Genomic DNA, 21,073 nt, shown 5'->3' with positions numbered 1-21,073 from the left:
TTTAATATAATCCATACTCGTGTTCAGGTCGCTGGGCCCCCTTGCGATGCACATTCCTGACCAATGGTAGAGCCGCATGAGGGATCGGCTGTCGGCTAACGCTAAAACCTGGAAGTGCCCGGTAGCTCATATTTGTAATATATAGGCTTCAAGCCGCTTCCAATATATCAAATCCGATGCGGTCAGTGAAGCAAGGTGGTCACACAGCAAGCGGGTTGCTGGTGATCGCTAGCACCAATCACGCCTTTGAAGTGAGACGCGTTCTTTGTTCGTATTTGGGGGCAGATCCACAAGGATGCCCCCAGTAGCGAAAGAGGCCCTGCTGAGTATGGCATATAATTGCTTATGCGTCCCCTTAATAGTGGATCGCATCACGCCAGGAGCACGGAGTACAGTTGTACGGAAAATTGCATACCTGCATACCCGCTCCGAATCTCGTGCTGCCAAGAGCGCAGGAAACTTGGAATGGAATTCCATGGAAGCAGTGGATGCAGGGAATATACGACGCCGAGCAGACTGATTTGGCCAATGGGAGGTTGAACAACGGAACGGTGCCCCCTGCACCGATCAGCTGTGGGTACAAGGTACGCGCAAGGTGGGCTTTGTACGTGCCTTTGTCAAGTCCTACTGGGATCGTTGTTCCAAAGGGAAAGTTCATCGGAGCCGAGTTGGTTTCTCTTTATGTAGTGGTCTTCTGGCAGCCTTATCGGGATAAGAGCGCTAGCTAAGGTAAGTTTCTTTGTCACGGGCCCTAGATGTCAGCGGCAATTTCAATACCTTTCCAAATGAGCTCTCTTTCATTAGATATTTCGACCCCGTAAAAGCCGAAAAAATGCCGTAATCTCGGGGAGTCGGTCAAGAAGTTGTGTGCTTTGTGTCTTACTCGACTTTGCCACACGGTTGATTTACCTACTGCAATCCATAGCTCGAGAATAATTAAGTCCCGTGTCGGCTACTCAAGCTCTACTTGACCTACACTACAGTAATCTAATAATCTAGGGCGTGGCTTAGACTAAATTGCTCTTAATTTCAGAAAGCATAAAATCTCTGCTCTTCGAGCTTATATCTCTATGGTTCCCGAGCCCGAAGAGGCCGAAAAGTGTTCAAGACAGCGTATTCCACGGCTTTAGTAGGTTCGGCTTCTCCTCGCCATTGACGTCGGTCATCAGAGTAGCAAGATGGTCAAGATCAACTTCCGCGTTCGCCCCAGATTTGAGAGATGCTTTAGTCCTTCAGCTTTCTTCTCCAAGTCAGGAAACTTTGGATTGCGGGCAATCTCAAGAGCCTCCCTTGATGTTTCTTCGAGAACATACAATAGCGTTCTTTCCTTGAAATTTCGGTTCTGTTCGAAGTCCAAGGAGATGTCTTCCACCTTCTGGTTATATATGAAGACCCAGAAGCCTCTCTTGGGGCTGAGGTTGAACAGGAACAGATTCTTCATTGAAAGAGCTTCAGTAAACTTTGCGATCCCGTCATAAATTTGGCAGACCAAATATCCGTCAGGATGTGATCAGTTTTGTCGTCTCCATTGGCCTTGGGCTGGACTTGTTTCTTGTCCACACTGGCAACAGAGTAGGTAACTTTTGTCAGAGTATTTCTGATGGTTCCAGCTTCGACTATTCTCATAATTGATTCTCAAGGTTATTGAGGTGCTTGGGATGAGATACATAGCCCCAGGAGTGCAGGTGGATTGGCCGAATAATCACAAATTATTCCTTTCGCGGCTTCAGCTGGCGATTCGCCCGCTGTAAACTCAAGAAAATAGTTCGACTGTATTAGTAGTATGTTGATGATTAGGTGCTATAACTGCAATATTTAGTTCTTTAATTGGTTTAGTCCAACAAGGTATTAAGAAATTTATCCGATGTGAGCTCCTCCCATCGCCAGAAATATTTTATATTCATGGCTTTAAAAGCTTGGTCGGCAACGAGAAATCGCTTGAGGAGCTTCTTCACGGAGAGGCCGAAACGCCTTTGCATTAGCGCAGGAACCATGGTGCCTTGATGACCCCGGTTTGAAGAGGAGTTCGCATGCCAGATGCAGTAGAAGAATGTGGCGTGTAGTAGGTGCTGGAGACTCGGCACTCCTTTGGAAAGGCTTCATTCACTATGTTAGATTATTGACCACATAGGCGAAAACCTTGAATCCTCCATTCACTGATCCAATGAGGCTATCTATCAAGGACCAGATGGCTTGCCTATTTGTCAATAGGTGGAACTTGAGCGCCTCTATCCTCGGATTGTCAAACCCAAAGACGATGTTGATTTGAATATTGTCTCAGATCGATAGCCGGGTTTGGCTTGCTTCAATTAACACCATGGCTTGGTAATATCTGGGATTGCTTGGAGACCCCTTGAGCGTCAGGCTGAATAATACATATGGCGGAGTTATCCTTGTCTAGATCTCTAATTTACCACTTTCGTCATTTTCCTTTATGTCTATCATGATCATTCCTCTGGGCTCCCTCGCGAGAGATAGGAGATCATAAAGACCGCGCAATCGGCGGAAGTAATGTCGGATTTGTAACTTCAACTGTTCTTTTGGAAATCGGTTCCCTTTGCGGAAATCGGCGTAGTCATTTCCATGCACATTAACTAGCGTTCTTTAACGGCTGAAAGAAAGGGGTACAGTCCGCTATTAATGTCTATGGATATGGTGACGACATTTGCGGAATGCTGGATTCGAACCTCTAACTGAGAGGCTTATGGTGCGGTGTTACATTTCTGATGAACATGGGATAGAAAGTTTGACCTAGATGGATGGCGCTTCAGATCTGAAGGTGGCAGATTGAGAATGCGATTGGAGCCTTTGCACTTAAAGCGGCACTTTCAAGCTGGGAGATCTTTCCGGGACCGCACAGCGGACAGAGACAAGAATTCTGTTCACGTAGGGTAAATGGGCTGATTATTTCTGGGATCCTACTCAGTATCGAATCGGATAGTGGGACCGGGAGGCTGCTAGGGCAAAGTCGAAGTGGACGCAGCTTAGGGCTCAGATTTGGAAAATCGCATTGGCAAACGCAGACTTGATACATTTAGATCGCGCGTTTCGAATCATCAATTTGGTGATGTCGGTTGGGAAAGCTATCTCCCAAAAATGCATGGGACTGATAAGCCTGCCAAGAATGATTGGGTGGGTACCGTTCGGCGCTATCAATCTGGTCTTGATAGTCGCATGGGTGGTGGGTGCGTAGTGGGCCTCGTGGAGCATCCCCGTTTCGACCAGGTATTGGTGCATATTCTCGAATAGTCGTTGAATCTCCTTTCCTTATCACAACAGTCCCAGTATTTGCGGCGATCCCGTCACGACTGCAAGAGCCTTGTTTCAGTTCGAATAAAGATTGGTACATGCATATCTGGAGTAGTCAATTATGTACAGTCCTAGCATATGGTTCCACTATTTCTCTCCAGTCAATATTTCATTCATTCTGACCAGAAGTTGTCGAATTGGTCAAGGTTGTCGCAAGGTTAAGGCCCCTCAGGCGATCCGAACGGGATTGGCGCAATGGCAGCTATACAATCGGAAGGTCGCATGGCAATTGGAAATCCTTGGAAAGGGGCGTTTCACATGGGTTGTCGTAGCATGGGTCAGGATCGGAATTAAGAGCAGGGCAAGGGCAAGCGCATGGTTAGATAGTATCGCACAGGTCGAACGTAGTGGTGGCCAAGTCGCAAAGGCCAGGGTTAATATTTTGGGAGCCGGGTATATGGGCCGTATTAGGTCGCAAGGGGTGGCGGGGTATGTCGCACGGGGGATTGCTGGCGGGTTTTCAGTGATTAGACGGATGGACCATGGTCATTTCTCTTGTCGTTGATGACAACTTCCTCCTCGGACATTTCGTCGGCAATAGCCTCGGTGACCGGACCAGTGTAGACGGCCTTTCCACGGATGAACCAATACAACAAAGAGAAGAGCAGAACGGCGGCCAAGTATACACAGGCGTAGTTCATCTGTGGTCATGTCAGCGAATAGAGCAACGAGAGGGTGTTGTGGTACATACGTTGTCCGCTAAGACGGGCATAGCTGTGGGTAGGACAAAAATGATGCTAACAAAGAGCGTCCACAGACAGGCCCAGGCGTTCACCCAGGGACTCAAAACTCCCATGTGCCATGGACCGGGCTCGAAGTTGCCAAACATCAGCTTGCAGAGAATCGGAATGCAGTAACTCCAATCCAAAGCAATGGCACAAAGAGTGAAAATACCGCTAATGGCGATGTAAGATCCCAATGCAATCAAGTTGATCGCAATACAGAAGAACACTGAGATCCAGACGGCGTACAAAGGTGTACCGGTCCAGGGAGTGACCTTGATCCAAATGTTGGAAAAGGGCAGCATACGGTCACGGGAGAAGGCGAAGACAGTACGTCCAAGAGACTGCATAGCAGTGAAGGTAACAAACTTGATGATAAGGAGGGCCGCAATGGTAAAGAACATACCACCACCCTTACCAAGACTGTTATAGAAGATTTGAGCCACGGGCTGCTGCATTGGGGAACTTAGAATGGCAGTTGTGTCGCCCATGCAGAAGCAGAGGACGATGTTAAAGAGAAAACCGGCAACGTAGGTAAAGAGCATCGCCATAGAGATAGCCCAGGGTGCCTTCTTCTCGGGCTCACTCATCTCCTCCGTGATGTGGGCAGTTGCATCGTAGTCGGTCATAGTCCAGCTGACAGACAAGAAACCAAATAGCCAGCTGAAACCGATGGGAGTCCATCCGTTTGTTGATTCAACATGAGTAAAAACATAGCTTGCATCATGCTTGTCTTTGGTGAGAACCAGCAGGGCGATGGCACATGCCACAAGCACTGCAATATGGAAGATCACGTACCACTTGGTCATCTTCTCCATCCAGTAGGTCGACAAGGAGTTCACTACGCCAGTAGAGACAGTCAAAGCAGCCATCACACCGACGGTCGTGTCGGTGGTAATGGTGTAATTGAAGTTCCGGCTCATGGACACCGCGGCGAGAAGCATCTGGGCAGCGCCGTATTCAGATGAAGCCACACCGGCGATTTGGCCAATGAGATTGAGCCAGCCAGTGACCCAGCTGATTGAGGGAACCCATTTACTTGGCGCCATACGAGAGATAGTAAAGTATAGTCCACCAGCCGTTGGGTAAGCAGAGACCAATTCAGCCACAGAGCACTACATCATCATATCAGTTCGCATATCTTCCGTAGATAAGCGAGGCGTGATCACGCTCTCAGTGTACTTACCGCAATACACATGCAGCCAAAACCAGAGATGGCCCAACACCACACCACCGCACTGCTGCCACCCGCCATCAACGGGTACGATAGGGTGGTCATGATGGTTGCGAACACACCACTGATACTGACTGCAAATGAGAAGGTTGCCAAGTATCCAAACTCACGTTTGAACACTGGGTTGTACCCAAATCTGACCGCAAGCTCATTGTCAGCTTCAGTCAAATCGGCGACAGCGATTTTCCTGTGTTGTCCATCCGGTCCCACGATCTCAACCTGTCGGCCAAGACGATTCCGTATTTGATGAAGCCCATCTGCGTTGGCGGTCGTAATATCCGCCATGTTGTATATCGATTGAAGTCGGATGATCGATAAGGTGATTTAGAGGCGAAGGGAAGAAAAAGACAGAGCGAAGGCAAAAGCAAGAGAAAAAAAAATAAATAAATAAAATAAAGAGAAGATCACGGGCCGAAGCTTCGGCGGACCCCGAGAGAAACCGGTTGTCAGTGGTGCAGTACGTGGGCATTTCGTGGCTTTTTTTGTTTCTCCGCCCCGCACAGGCTCGCGATCAAGGTTCAGAGGCGGTTTTCTCATTGGATGTCTTGTCATTGGCTTGGTAGCGCTTACCGAGGAACCACTCACCTTGCTCATGGCTTTATTAACCAGAACCATACAGCCCCCACGGAGGAGACTAAAAGCTTGAGATCTGGTATCGTCCTATCAGATCTTGATACTCAAGTGGGTCTACTTTAAAATGCCCGCTGTCTATTGGTGAATGTTCTATCGGCTTCGCGCTAACGGCGAAGACCTTCCTACTGTGTAAATTGCTTAGGGGCACCCCTGCCTGAATCTTACGCTCCTTCAGCCCCAAGGAAAGCCAAATGCAAGAAAACATCGCCTGATGTGGATAAGCAGCAGATAAAGATATCAGCACGCTCAAATAAGAATTGGAATTGCACCGAGCCCCATGCAAAAGTCCCAAGGTAAACGCCCCCTAAACCATAAATCCCTTGCCAAAACGCCATCAAGCGGCACAGAGCGAATCAGAGTTTTCGCACATGATAAGGACCTCGGAACAGGGTGAGCACAAGCGACTTCAGCCGATCCTCTTCAGCAAGGTGCGCAACGCTTTGTCTTGCTTGGCAATCTGCCGACCGAAGAACTTGCTCTCGCGCTTGGTGTAAATCGACAATTGCTTGGCGTTTTCGAAGAGCTCGGGTGATCGTTCGTCCTCCCAGCACTCCAACAAATCGACGAGGTTCACATAGACATGCGAGAGCGCCTGAATGGACATGCAAAGCATATCGTTAGCTTGATTGGCTGTACATGACAGAGGTAAAGAACACCCACCTTCCGACATTTGGTGATCGATGGAAATTCGCCCAAAATATCGAGCTTCCGGCACATTTGCTGCCAGGTTGCGAGGTCATTAATTCGGTCTCCGATCAGTAAATCATACTGTTCGGTTATGCAGCGATTCCAGTTCTTCCTCCAGTTTTTGGATCCAGTTTTCCAACCTCTCCACTTGGCCAGGCGCTTGAACTCCTCACTCACGGGGCTGTTGGGCTCGTGATCGAAGCCAGAAAAGCTGGCGAAGTAAGTGGATGCTTGCGGTATTTTCGACATCGACTCGACAGAAGAGCTGCGTTTAAAAGTCATTTTGAGATGATTATCAGAAGAATTAATCGCCATAACTCGTAGGAATTTGTTGAACAGGAAGATGGCGAATCATAAGATCATGGGTTTTATAGTGAAGCAATCAAACAACATCAGCAAAGCATGCATACAAGCAAACTTCAATTCAAATTCTCATCATACAGTTTGCCAAATTCTAGAAACTACCATTATGGAGGAGCGTTCAAAGGAAAATGGTCGGAGAGACTGGAAACTGCCTTGGGCAATATCCAGCTGAATAAGGAAACCACGAGATGCCCAGACATGAGATTTTCAGGCTCTCAGGTCTGGCTGCCCGATTTTCCTTGGCTCGAAACGGCTGATTCAATGTTCTTCTCTATTTTTCAGCTGACAGAAGCCATTCTTGCTGTCCTCCTCAGTATCGTCGCCTTCTACACATGGTGCACTCTCGATGCAACATTCGACTATGTGGTGGTTGGTGGAGGCACAGCGGGTATCACCATTGCAGCCCGGCTGGTCGAGCACGGCTTTCGAGTTGCACTCGTGGAAGCCGGGGGTTATTACGAAATCAAGCACCCTTCTGCTCGAGTACCGGGCGCCGCTATTCTAGGTATCGGTGCTGATCCAAAAATGTCATCGTTTGTCGACTGGGGCTTTGTAGTCCATGGGGGCACAGGTGCAGGCTATCGGGATATCCACTATCCAAGGGGAAAATGTATGGGTGGATCGTAAGTGCACACCCTTGTCAGCTTTTGGATAGGTCCGCAGAAGCTAATATGTCCTGTTCAGGTCTGCCGTGAACTTCATGATATACCAACGGTCAGGACCTTGCATCCCTTGCTTGTTCAATGCTAACATTCGAATAGGCCATCCAAGGATGCCATGAGGAGGTGGGCCGAACTCACTGACGATTCCAGCTACCTATTCGAAAACGTCCTTTCGTTCTATAAGCAAACAGCAAAGTTCACACGCCCTGAAGCTCGAGAAGGGCCATACAACGAATCTGCCTTTAGTTCTTGGGGCGGTCCTTTGCACGTGTCGTATCCGGAACTTTCCATGCCATTTTCAAAATGGGTATCGGCAGCTTTCACAGAGGCTGGAATACCTGAAGTAGAGGATCTCAATAGCGGATCCCTTCTTGGTCACCAATTCTGCACAATGACCATCAGAGCAATCGATCAAACAAGAAGCAGCTCCGAGTCTGCATTCATTGGAGCGTTACATCTCAGTGATTTGACCATATATCAAAAGGCCCTGGCAGAGAAGATTCTGTTCGACAATAAAAGCCGAGCGGTCGGGGTTAGAGTCAAACAATTTGGAGCGCACACTTTGAAAGCAAGAAAAGAGGTTATCATATCTGCAGGCGCATTTCAGTCTCCTCAACTTCTGATGGTCTCTGGCATTGGTCCCGCCAACATATTACAGAAGCATGGAATCAAAATCATTGCCGACCGTCCTGGCGTGGGTCAGAACATGTGGGATCATGTTTTCTTTGGACCATCATACCCGGTCGCTATGAAGACTTTCACAGGTATGACGCAGAGCAAAGTTGAACTTGTAACCCAGATCCTATATTGGGCTCTTTGGCATCAAGGTTTCTTGACGAACCCATCCACCGATTTACTTGCATTTGAAAAGCTTCCAGCACCACATCGATCGATTTTCTCCGCCAAAATGGAGCGAGATCTTTCCTGGTTCCCTGCAGATTGGCCTGAAGTAGAGGTGAGATACATTCTAATCAATTTTGATTTTTCAGAAAGAGGCCAGCTAATAACGTTCGTAGTATCTAGCTGCCGCTGCTTATGTCGGCAATTATTCGAATCCTTTTGGGCAGCAACCCGTCAAGGGTCAGTATGGAAGCATTGTTGCCACGCTCGTTGCACCCACCTCACGCGGGAATGTCACCATACGATCGGCAAATATGATTGACCCGCCGATCATAAATCCGAATTGGCTGGAGACTGACACCGACCAAAAGGTTGCAATTGCGTCCTACAGGCGAATCCGGGGTATTTTCAATACCGCGGTTATGGATTGGGTTCTTACGGGAGAAGAGCTTTTTCCGGGGCTCGAGGTCGAAACGGACGAGGAAATACTCGAAGTAATCAAGCAGTCGATGATGACAATTTACCATGCTGCATGTACCTGCAAGATGGGGGTTCAAAATGATAGCATGGCGGTCGTCGATAGTTGTGCAAGGGTGTTTGGGGTGTCTGGACTGAGAGTCGTGGATGCCAGTGCTTTTCCAATATTACCCCCGGGCCATCCTCAATCCACTGTTTGTGAGTTAATTTTCAATGATATTATCATGTACTTGGAATGTTACTGACGATCCCGAAGATATGCTTGCCGAAAAGATTGCAGCTGACATTGCAGCCTCGTGAGAAATTACGCATTCAAGGTGATCGTGTTTAATGATACCAAAAGTTGTCATTCTTATTAACAGGAATCGTGCCTGTGATAGAATAGTGCATCATTATCGTATTTCATTTTTAGCTCATTACCAACTGTCCTCTAGATACATTTGATTCAACGTGTCGAACATATTGTAATCACTCGGCAGAGAGTCCAGGGAGAACGCATATCCATGACTATTCACAAATGCCTCGTCTTGATTCGGAAAGTTCTGGGTATCCCCAGAGGAATGCAATGCCATGGCAGGTATGCCAGGTCGACTGAAATTTGGTGGTTGATTAAACTCAACGGGTATTTCGACGCCAACTTGTAGTGGATCCTCAGTGAGGAATGGCCTGGCATTGAGGATATCATCAAACATCTCCAGATTGGGGATTGTGAAATCGCCTGCGGTGGTAAACTTGGGTTCCTCAAGCAGAACCTGGCCATTTTCTTCTCCCTCTTTTGGCATGAACGCCAGATGTTCAGAACCATATCTCTCGATATAAACCCTCTCCAAATTCCTCCCAATACGCTTAGCGATATTCCACGATGTAGACAGCTCTCGCAGAACCTGGAAGCATAGAGCTACCGCAGCATGTGGAGGTAATCGGTGCGGCCCGTCATCTGTTGGGGAATGCTTGGCGACGGGCTTAGCAGCGCAACATAGCTCGATGAGCATCAGCGCTGTGGATAACGTGCAATGTGTAGCGGTGATGGGGCTGAGCTTGAAACTGCCAAATGTCTGCCGATATCTTTGTGCGATGCAGCACATTACTCGAATCGAGTTGCTGCAGCTTGAAAGGGCTTTTGCGTATCGTGAGTTTGGTGATTGTTTATCGTTTGGCTGTGGTGACTGTTGCACGGTATCACCATTTTTGGGGGATGTGGACTGCGTGTTGGAGGAAACGAATGGGCAGCAGAGTAAGATAACTGCCTGGTGATATACCATTGACAAGGTAAAAGCGTGCGGGAATCGGGAGGGTCCTGATGGACGGTCAACCTTCAGCTCGGATGGGAGGTCGTAGTACCACGTCTTTAGTTCGAGGAGGGCGGTGTCGAAGAATGCAGCTCGTTGATGACAATGGAGAAGTGGTTTAGGGGACCATCTAAGTTGGCATTAGTAAGAGCTAGCTATCAGTGCTGATATTTGGTTCTTACAGAGAACGTAGGATCTTTTCGATGATGCGGCATAGATCAATCATTGACCTCTGCAGCTGAGTGACAGTCTTCTGATTAGCTGCTCGCAGCTGTCCGTTGGCAGAAGGCAATTGAACACCAGAGACGCACTCCAGATCGGGCTTATTCACAGCACCTTGGGAGTCCTGGTTTGATATTAGCTGTGCTCCAGGGGAAGAAAATGCGAATGTACCATACCAACAGTGTGCAGACCCTCCCTGTATAGCAGGCCGACAACTTATCATGGCAGTACAACGCCCAGTAAATTTGCCTTCGTAACTCGATTTCAATCGCCGGAAGAGAAACAGTCCCTGTGAGAACCGCAGGGTCCATGTTGAAGCCCATATCAATGGCCAAGCGGTTAGCCATACCTTGTTGAAGCCAGCCTGCTGCATCAGATCCCGTTGCCTGCAAATTATCAAAATTAGCCAAAATTCTAGCCAAATCCGACGTGTAACGTACAATATAATACATTCCCATGATTGTCAAGGACTGAATAGTTGTAATCTTGGGCCAGCGAAGGTCGTTGTTTATAAGCCTCTCCGCCACGCAAATAAACATTTTGCCCGCTGTGTTGGAATCATTGGGGTCTGTCCGAACCTCTATTCTATCGCAATATCGGGAACCGACGGCAAGAATGCAATTTAACAGAAGAGGACTGCAGTATCGACCCCCAGAGGCTAGGCTTTCGCGAAACAGCTGCTCATTCACAACTTGCAGCCATGGTTGGTCCCAATCGAAGTATAGATTGATCAAATGGGCCTGGAGCTCTTCGGAGATTGGGGGCGCATCGGGCTCAAAGGGGCATTCATGATACTTTGTAGCACAGTGCGGAGATATCAAATCAGGAGTATCTGGTGTGACTCCAGAGCCCCCGGTATAGGAAGCATCTGTTGGAGGAGTATCTTCCTCGGGGGAGGCTATCCATAGTCAGCAATTGTGTATGAAAGAAAATTACAAGAAATAATCCACTCACTAGTCGTCGAAGACTGAAACAGCAAGCGTCCACTAGTCGGTCCAAAATAACGAACTTCGCCATCTTGATCAAAGTTCAAAGATTCATCTATAGTAAGTGCACCATCAAAAGTCACGCATAAATCATCCACCGCATGGTTAGAATCTGTCTGCTGATTGAAAAGCTCAGCCTCGACCATCAATTCCGCAACAGAAGCTTCCGCATCAATGCCATGATTTCGCAGAACACGCTCCAGGAGCTCGATTCTATTACGTAGCATCACTACATATGACTTCGGGGCCGGTTGCCTCCCGTCTTCGGCCGTCGAATATTGGCAGCGAGAACCTCGGTCAAGACACCGAGAACATGATGGTCGCATACCATCGCACTTGGTGAAATTTGTTAATTTTCATATAAGTTTGGCACTGACAATATGGAAATCACCTTTGCTCTTCGTCGGCGGCATTCTTCACAGGCTCGAGATGTATATTTTCTCCCCGCGCGTTTGCGCTTGGCGGACGGATCATCCTGTGGGGGTGCAGGATTAGACGGTGGATCCATAGCTTTAGGTACCTGAACAAGTGACCTTGTGAATAAAAGAATGGAGTGGCGAGGCAAGGTCAGCGTGATGATATTACAAAGCAATATTGACACCTTGGATCTCAGGCCATAAACTCTAAATTTGCAGCTCTGGCGCTTAGAATGAATCCCTTCACGCACCTAGAACTACTGTATTTCTCGCTTGTGGCGCCCAAGCGCTGTCTTAAAGTGCTGACCGTATTGACATCTTAGCTTTACGGGGAACATATTTCCATATGGCAATTGAGAAAGTACCATCTTGCAAGTGAGGCCTCCCAACATCAAAGACGTCAAAAATCAATCATACTACGGAATTCGTACATCCTTCGCTCCGTTAATCTAGGTCACTGTTATGTGAACAATAAGCAATTTTCAAAAGTTGTGTAGCCGGCTTTCTTCAGCTTGTGATGGCCATCACACCTAGCTAATTAGCTTTGTCCGGGGATTGCTTATGCAATATAGACAGTGGCCAGACTGTAACTACGTGGGTACACTCCAGAGCCCATACATTAACAGTAAGAGATTCGTCTCATTCGTGTCTTGGTATTTTAGTCATCATTTTTCCCGATAATTACGATTTCAGGCGTTTTGCAGAAATGACATGATTCACTAATTAATTACACGTGTGGGTCAGCTATTAGGGGCGGCCCTAGTACCTTTGCCGTCTACATAGGGCCCCCAGAAGTGGAGGGGATATCGCATTCGCTATCCATGGATGGCGTTTAGCCGCGGGCAGCTAGTGCGAACAGTATTCCTGCATAAGCCGTCAATATTAACTGTGATATAGGAGCCCTGCTTGAAATGCAGCATGCATTCCTGCAAACCTGTCAATCAAACAATGCACTAGTGAATTAATTACGGTATTATTACTATCTAAATCATCCCGGTTTATAGGAAAAATGGGGAGTGGAGCGAACAAGCCAAACCGCGGGCCGGGCTTCGACCGTGGAAAGTCATAAAAAATAGAGAAGGGTAATCTGTATTGGTTAACGTGTCTTTTTATTGGTTTTTGTACTTACTTTAGTACACGGGTCTTTCACGTGCGGGTATGTCATACGTGGGGGCCAGAAGTGATCTGCTTTGAACTTAAGCCACGCACTAGGTCCCCCATATCCCAGCAAGCTTGCAGGTTTCCCCTCCTCTCTTAATTTTCGTTATATGAAAGTGCCCTTTCCTCTCTCACTGTGCATTTGATTGTCACTTTTGCAGTTCAACTCAACATCCGGAATAATAACGTCATATAATCTCAGTTGCTTATCTAAAGCTTTCTAAATGGCATCCACCACCTTTCCGTTGCCAGGAATAGAACATGGCAAACGTATTCTCACCTCGGTGATTGAACAGCGGGCTAAAGGTGGTGCCAGTGAATCCTGGATGTCAGTCCCGGTAGACGAGACGAATCTGTCCCTCGGTTATAAGGATCTTACCTTTTGGCAACTGAACAATGCCGCCAATCACGCGGCGCACTGGTTGAGCGACAATCTTCCCACTGGCGAGCCATTTCAATGCTTTGCCTACACAGGTCCAAAAGATCTCCGTTATCCGATTTTGGCTGTCGCGGCAGCCAAAGCACAGAAAGTGGTAAGTAACTATGGCTTGCACTTTCAAGATGGAGCTAGAAAAGACTGACCAATATAGATGGTACTACCGTCACCATTAGTCACTCCCGAGGCCCAGTTGCAAATATTTGAAAAGAAAGGCTGTACGCTTTACCTTAGGCCTGAGGAAATGGCTGAGTCTGTAGCAGGAATCTTAAAGGACACTTCGCATATCCAACCTATTACCTGCCCATCCTTGGAGCATTTCCTGAATGAGACGGAAGCTGTCCCAGTCAACTATCCAAAGTCATGGGTAGAAGGAAAAGACGACCCTTGGTTGGTCTTTCACACTTCCGGGACAACGGGTATGATTCCGATACAGTACCTATAGAGATCAATCCTTGAGATAACATAAAATTGTTGAAATAGGAAACCCCAAGCCTATCACCTATTCACACCAGATGATGGCTGGAGCAGATAAAGCAGCTTCAATCCCTGATATTGAGGAGTCTCACATACATCAATATGCCCAAAGAAGATGGTATACGCCTTTGCCTTCACTGCATGTAAATCATCCTTTCCCAAAAAGATATGTGTGGCCTTAATACTGACTTGATAAGTTCGTTGGAATGCTCATGACGCTTTCTATGACGACCTTTGTCCATATGATAGCCGTGATTGGCCCTGCTGGTCCCCCATCTCCAGATGTTATTACCGAGGTCCTTCGGCAAGGACGAGTTGAGGGAGCACTGCTTCCGCCGGTACTCATCGACGCCCTCTGTCTCTCACCTGAGGGACTTCAGGCCCTCAGGGACCTCAGATATATTCATTTTGCTGGTGCTCCGCTATCTGCTAAGTCTGCAGAGCTTCTTACCCCCCTATGCTCAGGTGGTACCCTGTGTTGGTAGCACCGAATCTGGTGGTTACTTCACAACCATACATGGCAAACCTGATAAATGGGATTATCTTGCCTTCCAGAAACATGCTGGAGCCATCTTTGAGAAACAACTAGGTGATCTGCACGAGCTTGTATTTATCCGTAACCCGAGTTGTGCGATGCAGCAGATATTCACAGTATATCCAGACCGCGATCGATTTGCAACGAATGATTTGTGGGTTGAGCACCCTACTGAAAAGGGTCTGTGGAAGATCATCGGCCGAAGCGACGATTATGTTTGTTTATCCCATGGAGAGGGATTGCATGCTTCGCTTCTAGAGCCTGAAATTACGGCCCATCCAGCCGTCAATAATGCACTTATCGGAGGGCATGGAAGACAGTCACCTGTGCTCTTGGTGGAACTTGCTAATGTCGCAAATGACGAGTCTCGTGAGAAGGTGCTGGAGAATCTGTGGCCCTACATTGAGAAGCTCAACGCGCGATGCCATGCTTCCGTTAAGATCTCTCCAGAAAAGGTAATCATTGCTTCGGAGGAGAAGCCATTCATTATGACTATCAAAGGAAGCGTGGCGAGAATGCAGACTTTGCGCTCATACGAGGATGAGATTGCTGCACTATTCGCTTAAATGCCTGACAAAGTAACTGTGCACATCGTTAAGAATGCATATAAGCTCTATGTCCTTACTAGGGCGAAGTTCATTTATATTCCAATATTCTCCTTTATAATATGGTCACTTAGACACGATCTCGTATCTATCCTACCTTACGCGTGGTCAGGGAAAAGAGAATACTATACAACTGTGAAATATCATGGTTACAACTTGCCTTTAGGAGGGAAATCGCCCCTCTTCGTCCCAGTAGGCATCTTCATAACCATCATTCCTTCTTCCGACATTCTCAACATATCCTCGTCCGAGTTCCGACTGCGATACTCCGCCCAGAACGTCTCGTCCGCCAACCACGAATTGAACCACTTCTCAATCCAGTCGCCCGAGACACTCGCACACCACCCAACCTGCTCAAAGCAAAGGAAGTGCTCGCCCTCTGCTAGGACCGCTTTTTCCACAGCTCCAGCACACACCCCGCCACTTCCGCCTACCCCGGTTCCGGTAGCTCGCATCTTTGACTCTTGCGCACCAGGTGATGAAAGGAAGCTCTTGCCACCAAAAATCCACTTCACGCTTGGTCTAAGGTATGGTAAATTCCTCATGGCTGACCAGCATTCTGGTCGAGAGAACAAGTACGGTCGTTCTTGTTCACTATGCCAATCAGGCAAAAGTAGCCTATCTAAAGATTCAGGCTCAAGGTTTGGAGTGGTGAAGCTCCATGACTCTTGATGTTTGCTTGTGGTCAATGTTACGGCCTGCGGGCCAACCTTGGGCTCCTTGGGGTCATAGATTGCAGTTGGGACACTACGAAGGCCGTAGGTGATGTATCTTTCTCGCGCCCGATGATCCCACCCCTTAAGAGATTTCGTGAGAGATTTTTTAGCCTTTTCGGAATTGGGCCAGAGATCCCGGCGACGACTGGAGAAAATGGCCGGATTGGGACCCCCGAACGATTTCTCCACGATGACGGGTTCGAAGAGAATCAGTGAAGAAAGAAGGCGTGGATGAATTATTGAGAGGTTCACTCTATGTTGATGATTAGATCTCTTTGTTGGAGAATTTTCCAAGTTCATGTGACAAGAGAGTCGTACAGCTGAGCGCAACCCATACTATGCGCGACACCAATAATCGGACGAGGGATCTGGTCGCGAAAATGATTGACCATGTAGAGAAGATCACGCGAGTGATCATACCAGTTTGCTTTATATCATCATGCGCGTTAACTTCCTGTGCTTAAATTTCGGCACCGATGGAGGGGAGGAAGAGAGAGGAATCGCACTTTGATCACCCTGGATATATTCGTTGAGAACTCCACTTGCTCCTTGGTTTGACATGTCCGCTACCCAGATACCACGCAAAGGGATCTGTTTCCGCTTCAATTCGGCATGAAGATCCTCCCAGAGGGGCTCGTAAAGTTCCTTTTGCGTGCCATTGCCCGGTGCTCCTATGATTGTGATTGCGTTATCAGGGACCGGGGTGGGAAGGTCCAAGGGAATATACTATTTGATAGCGAGGTGAAGGGGCGTTTCTTGTTTCACGTTCTTCCTGGTACTGTGCGGGTACTCTCGAATGTGTTGACCCGGGATCGTATGCTCGATTATTTGAAAGGGAAAAGACATGGTAGGCAAAGAATCGAGACTTACGCAACGCAGACTCCAGGGTTTACAGTGGTGGTATAGTGTTGAAAGCGGTAAGGAAAACCCCCCTAGACCTGATTGTTTAGAAGTGATGTTGCACTTGTTTCTCATGAATTGGAAGTTGAACTTTTGGACCCCAACCCCGCCAAGACGTATCAATACCACAATAGGGTACTGTATAATACAACTTGTTGAATAATATGTATCCAGGTTTCTGATCGAGCGGGTCTGTAACAGTGTCAAGACCAAATGCTCATAAAATTTGTCGAATCTTGCTTTTCATAGCCTCTATGTCGCTTTCTCAATATTTGAGACTCTTGTACGATCCCCCGGTGTAAAATCACGATATTTCTGACTTCACATGGGTCGAGACATCTCAACCCGCGCTGTTAAAGCATCACTTTCAGAACCTCATAGCTATACTGCCACCAGATGGACAAAGCTTCGATTTAGCCTTATTCCTACATCTGTTTGCTGCAGATTTTGGTGCAGATTTTCTGTTTGAGGAATCAATCGATTCCTTGCGAAGCCCCAAGAACCTTCACTACAGTGCCTTGAAAGCCTTCCGCAATACACTGGTCAGCTACGAATTTCGATGGCTGCTGGGGCACCTGACTGCAATCTGGCCGAGATTCACGTGAAAATGTCCCCATCACGCACCAATGGATCCAAAAATACGTGGATGCTGCTGTCCAACGTGGAAAGCTACCGTCGTTCAAGTCATCCAGCGCGGATACCTTCTCTCCACGAATCTTGTTCATCGACCAACTCAGTCAACAGACGCAAGGCCGGAATGCCTCTCAGGATGAGTTAAATACCCTGTAATTTGCCGGTGCAGACGCTCCTGCAGCAACACTGATCAATTTGTTTTTACTGCTATCAAAGAGACCAGATATTTGGCATCGTTTGCGCGAACCGGTCGAGTCACTCGAGGGCAAGCCACCAACTCTGGGGCAACTCGAAAAGCTGCGCTATGCAGGGGACTGCATTCGAGAAAGTAAGTGATAGGTGTTTTGTTCTTGGTCATACCGTAGATTTGCGAAACTGACATGACTGAATAGTCCTTCGCCTTTATCCACCCCAGGCGTCTAATTCGCGAATTGCCTCTCGACATACCATATTACTTGAAGGTGGCGGCTCAGACAGGCAATCTCCCATCCTTTTTAAAAAGGCACTCGGGGTTCGCTTTTCAATATATTCTCTCCACCGTCGCAAGGATTTCTGGGGTCCTGATGTTGACGAATCCCGTCCAGAGCGATGGAGTCACGAGAAAAACTCTCTTGCCCTTATATCCGCCTGCTAGACTGCCACTGCCGCGCATATCTTTCATTGTGCCAGGCTTTCGACCTTCGCGCCATGCAACTGCTGTTCTTGGATAGTATAAATGCTGAGTTGAACATTTTCGCCAGCACATTGTAAACCAAATTCAACATTCAATCAGAAGTCCAGCCCTTGTCCGATATTCTCTAGGCCCACCTTCAAAAGAAACTTGCTCGGACTGTCACAATGAACACCGAAGAAAGATTGTCCACGTTGCTAAATCCATGCGCGTCCCCATTCATGACCAAGTCGCTGCCGCATCAGAGCCCGATACATTAGTAAATATGGAAACCCTTGATTGAAATGCTGACCCAGTTACTTTATGATGGATGGACTACCAGCCGTGAAGCTTACAAGAACCACGGTGACAGAACCACGATGATGCCACGCCAGTCCTATGAGCGGCTTCCACAAAGATGTACGAACACCTCCGGAGAACGTTGTGCATTCCATATTTGTACACAGCTAGAATCGCAAAATCTGCCTCTGGGGATATTGTCCAAGCGGATGTAATGGATTCACCCACTTTGGGTGTTTATACCAGTATCTTGTATCGGGCTATTCGGCGAGGAGAGTGGGTTCCCCCTATGAGTGATACCATTGGGAATATTCTGACGGAGGAGGATTTGTGTCTTAAGATATTTCGAAGATTTGATCAAGGGAACAAAAAACCTTCAATGTTCCAAGCAGCCTTGCTTTCAACATCTGGAGTAATCTTCATCCTCGCAGGGCCCCTTCATACTAAGGAGTTAGGCCTAATCGCTTATGCGGATAATGTCTCAGTCCTGTTGAGAAAAGGCAAACACAAGAAAGATGTCTCAATGAAGTACCTAGTAAGTGAAGACATACAAACCACTTTCTTTAATGCGGCTTGCGCCTTAGAAGATATTTTGAAATTTCACTTTTATCTCATTTTCTTTGTGAGAAGGGAAGGAGAAATGAACCCAAGCGAGTATAGCAGACTATCATCACATAGTAAACATACCTAAGTAAACATGACGGTCGCTTCTTTGGCTGAATATAGCCACATATTGCCTCTGAAACCATTTCCCTTGCATAATGGCCGCCAACTTGAACTCGGATTCAACGAAGCTGATAATCATGTAGAATTGGGCTGAATTCAAAAAGGGCAATTTCAGAACGCAAAATCACGAATCTTCAAACACTACCCATCTGTGGTCGCCGTGGGTCGTAAATTTCTCCCATTGTTATTGCTGCCCTTTCACTCCTTAAGTCGTTGGATACCGTATGCAAGGCTAATGTAGAAGCAATGCGACATATTGGGTTAGCATTGGTCGAGCTCAATTCCACCTCTATTAATGGTAGAAACCTTCTAAGCTGCAGTCAATCATGCAATCTGAAGATCCCCCTCTTCATTGATGAATCAAAGTGGCTGAACCCCACAGTCTTCATACCTCATCCCACTCGGGAGCCAGGCACAAGACACTCATACGAAGGCCTGGCTGGAGGTCTAAATATGTTCAAAATCATGCCTTCCTTGACCCATGGGGTTTACGTGTCTCGCCAGACAGATGGTCAGCTAGTGGTATGCATGCCCAAAATGCTACCTAAGAGTTCCAGTGCTTCCCAGGTTTTTCGCTCGCTTCAGAGCTTGTAGAGCCTACATTTACAACATTCCGTCATTTTGGCTACAATTGAAGCCAGACTCAATAAGCCTAAGTACCTCTGCTAGTACTTTTTTACCGACCTGAAGCCTCCAGGTCTTGGCGGAGCAGTATGCGTGGGCGCTAGCCTACATTGAGGTCAGTGTCACGCTACTTCATATTCCAGGGTTCAGAGCTAACTTTGCTTGAGCTGATTACCTCGCTCTGCGCACTATACTTTACTTCTACATCGGCTCTTGGAGACGAGAGGGAGAAAAAGTAGACGTCACAATATTTGCAAATATGTGTTCGTAGATCGTGCTAGACAAGATTTATCTATTCCTAGACATTTTCTACCGAGTCAAGTTAGGTACTTACGAGTCTACTCAGAGCAGGAAATATTCTCTTACCTAAAGGTGTCAGGTAACTATGGAACATTCCTGTGGACAGTAGTCCACGTGAGCAAAAAATTTTCTCCCGTCGATCATGCGACAGGAGTGGAGCACTCGGCGGCAGAATTGCCTCTCAAACATTGAAACTACTGTACCTTCAAGCGCCATCATATAGATTATTAATGAACATCACGTTGAATTGTTTCGCTATATGACTTGCTTCCGCGGGCATTCAAATATTCTCTGACAAACGTGAAACAAGCGTGTCGTCATATGGGCCGCCCCGGAATATATATATGGTCTAGGGTTAAACGAGTCAGGTGTCGAACAACGTATGATACGCACTTAGTACGTAATAGACCTCCATCTATTCCTAAGGTTTAACCAGGTCCTGAGAACACGCATCAATGTTCCCACCCCTTCTATTAGTGCACCAATCATGCCCACAGGCCAACAGTGGGTTCATGCCGACAGGAATGGTCACGATGATTGGGCCACCCCGCTCAAGAGCTGTGGGGAAGGGAGAGAAGCATAAAGTTTCTTCGGGGAGTATCATCGTCCTAGGTTGGTCACTCGAAGGCACAGCCAGTCATAAAGAAGGGAAGTGAATGACTGTTTGGAGTCGTGCTGCCCCGGATTCTCGTGGAACAACCTAGCAGGCTTGTATCAGGACCAATTTTCTGCACTAGGTTCAAAGGAGCCAAGTTCATCTCGTTCAAAGACTAGTCTAATCTAAACCCCAGAGTCATGTCCTCATATAGCATCAGCTGACTCTTACCCCGCAGACCCAAGAATCTGAAGACAACGGTGGAGTCGAGGATCGACGGTCCACCCAAACTTTACATTCCAAGCACATCGGCTCCCTTCTCCTTCCGACTAATGACACAAGACCCCAAAAAAGGGTGGAAAGAGTGCCGGATGTGGCTCCACCAGTCTGGATCGGCATCTCAGTCCGATATGGATCACGACGGCCAGTAAGGGACCGCAACAAACCATTCTTTGTGGGACAAGCCAGTGCAATTGGTCTCATCCTCAATAAGCGTCGTAATTCTTCTGTGCTTAGAGACACTTGAATGGTGCGATAAGCAAAGGGTATCATAGATGCATTCCAAGGTTTCTGTGTGGT

General features: G+C 47.5%; 6 protein-coding genes across 6 annotated transcripts; 2 read left to right on the top strand and 4 right to left on the bottom strand.

Annotated features, from left to right (window-relative positions):
* Positions 1-3,776: 3,776 nt before the first annotated feature.
* On the bottom strand, positions 3,777-5,550 carry N7484_010384 (uncharacterized protein; the record flags this gene model as incomplete). The annotated part of the gene is made up of 3 exons (XM_057120771.1): positions 3,777-3,950; positions 4,001-5,146; positions 5,218-5,550. The coding sequence occupies 3 exons, from the start codon at positions 5,548-5,550 to the stop codon at positions 3,777-3,779; spliced, it is 1,653 nt and encodes a 550-aa protein (XP_056966525.1).
* Positions 5,551-6,304: 754 nt separating this feature from the next.
* Positions 6,305-6,867, bottom strand: N7484_010383 (uncharacterized protein; the record flags this gene model as incomplete). Its single annotated transcript, XM_057120770.1, has 2 exons — positions 6,305-6,490; positions 6,559-6,867. The coding sequence occupies 2 exons, from the start codon at positions 6,865-6,867 to the stop codon at positions 6,305-6,307; spliced, it is 495 nt and encodes a 164-aa protein (XP_056966524.1).
* Positions 6,868-7,209: 342 nt separating this feature from the next.
* On the top strand, positions 7,210-9,227 carry N7484_010382 (GMC family oxidoreductase; the record flags this gene model as incomplete). The annotated part of the gene is made up of 4 exons (XM_057120769.1): positions 7,210-7,571; positions 7,710-8,565; positions 8,627-9,125; positions 9,184-9,227. 4 exons carry the CDS (start codon positions 7,210-7,212, stop codon positions 9,225-9,227), a joined length of 1,761 nt encoding a protein of 586 aa, XP_056966523.1.
* A 116-nt stretch (positions 9,228-9,343) lies between these two features.
* On the bottom strand, positions 9,344-11,932 carry N7484_010381 (uncharacterized protein; the record flags this gene model as incomplete). The annotated part of the gene is made up of 6 exons (XM_057120768.1): positions 9,344-10,346; positions 10,399-10,562; positions 10,615-10,824; positions 10,879-11,336; positions 11,393-11,759; positions 11,816-11,932. The coding sequence occupies 6 exons, from the start codon at positions 11,930-11,932 to the stop codon at positions 9,344-9,346; spliced, it is 2,319 nt and encodes a 772-aa protein (XP_056966522.1).
* A 1,290-nt stretch (positions 11,933-13,222) lies between these two features.
* N7484_010380 (putative AMP-binding enzyme) lies at positions 13,223-15,012 on the top strand (the record flags this gene model as incomplete). The annotated part of the gene is made up of 5 exons (XM_057120767.1): positions 13,223-13,531; positions 13,589-13,853; positions 13,918-14,054; positions 14,109-14,344; positions 14,397-15,012. The coding sequence occupies 5 exons, from the start codon at positions 13,223-13,225 to the stop codon at positions 15,010-15,012; spliced, it is 1,563 nt and encodes a 520-aa protein (XP_056966521.1).
* Positions 15,013-15,200: 188 nt separating this feature from the next.
* Positions 15,201-16,613, bottom strand: N7484_010379 (putative toxin biosynthesis protein; the record flags this gene model as incomplete). Its single annotated transcript, XM_057120766.1, has 4 exons — positions 15,201-16,020; positions 16,086-16,194; positions 16,274-16,493; positions 16,533-16,613. 4 exons carry the CDS (start codon positions 16,611-16,613, stop codon positions 15,201-15,203), a joined length of 1,230 nt encoding a protein of 409 aa, XP_056966520.1.
* Between the last annotated feature and the right edge of the window lie 4,460 nt (positions 16,614-21,073).

The sequence above is a fragment of the Penicillium longicatenatum genome, assembly GCF_028827895.1.
Source record: "Penicillium longicatenatum strain IBT 33135 chromosome Unknown contig_7_segment0_segment0, whole genome shotgun sequence".
Classification (NCBI taxonomy): domain Eukaryota; kingdom Fungi; phylum Ascomycota; class Eurotiomycetes; order Eurotiales; family Aspergillaceae; genus Penicillium; species Penicillium longicatenatum.
Note: the sequence above shows the minus strand (reverse complement) of the source record. Positions and strands in the feature narration are given on the sequence as shown.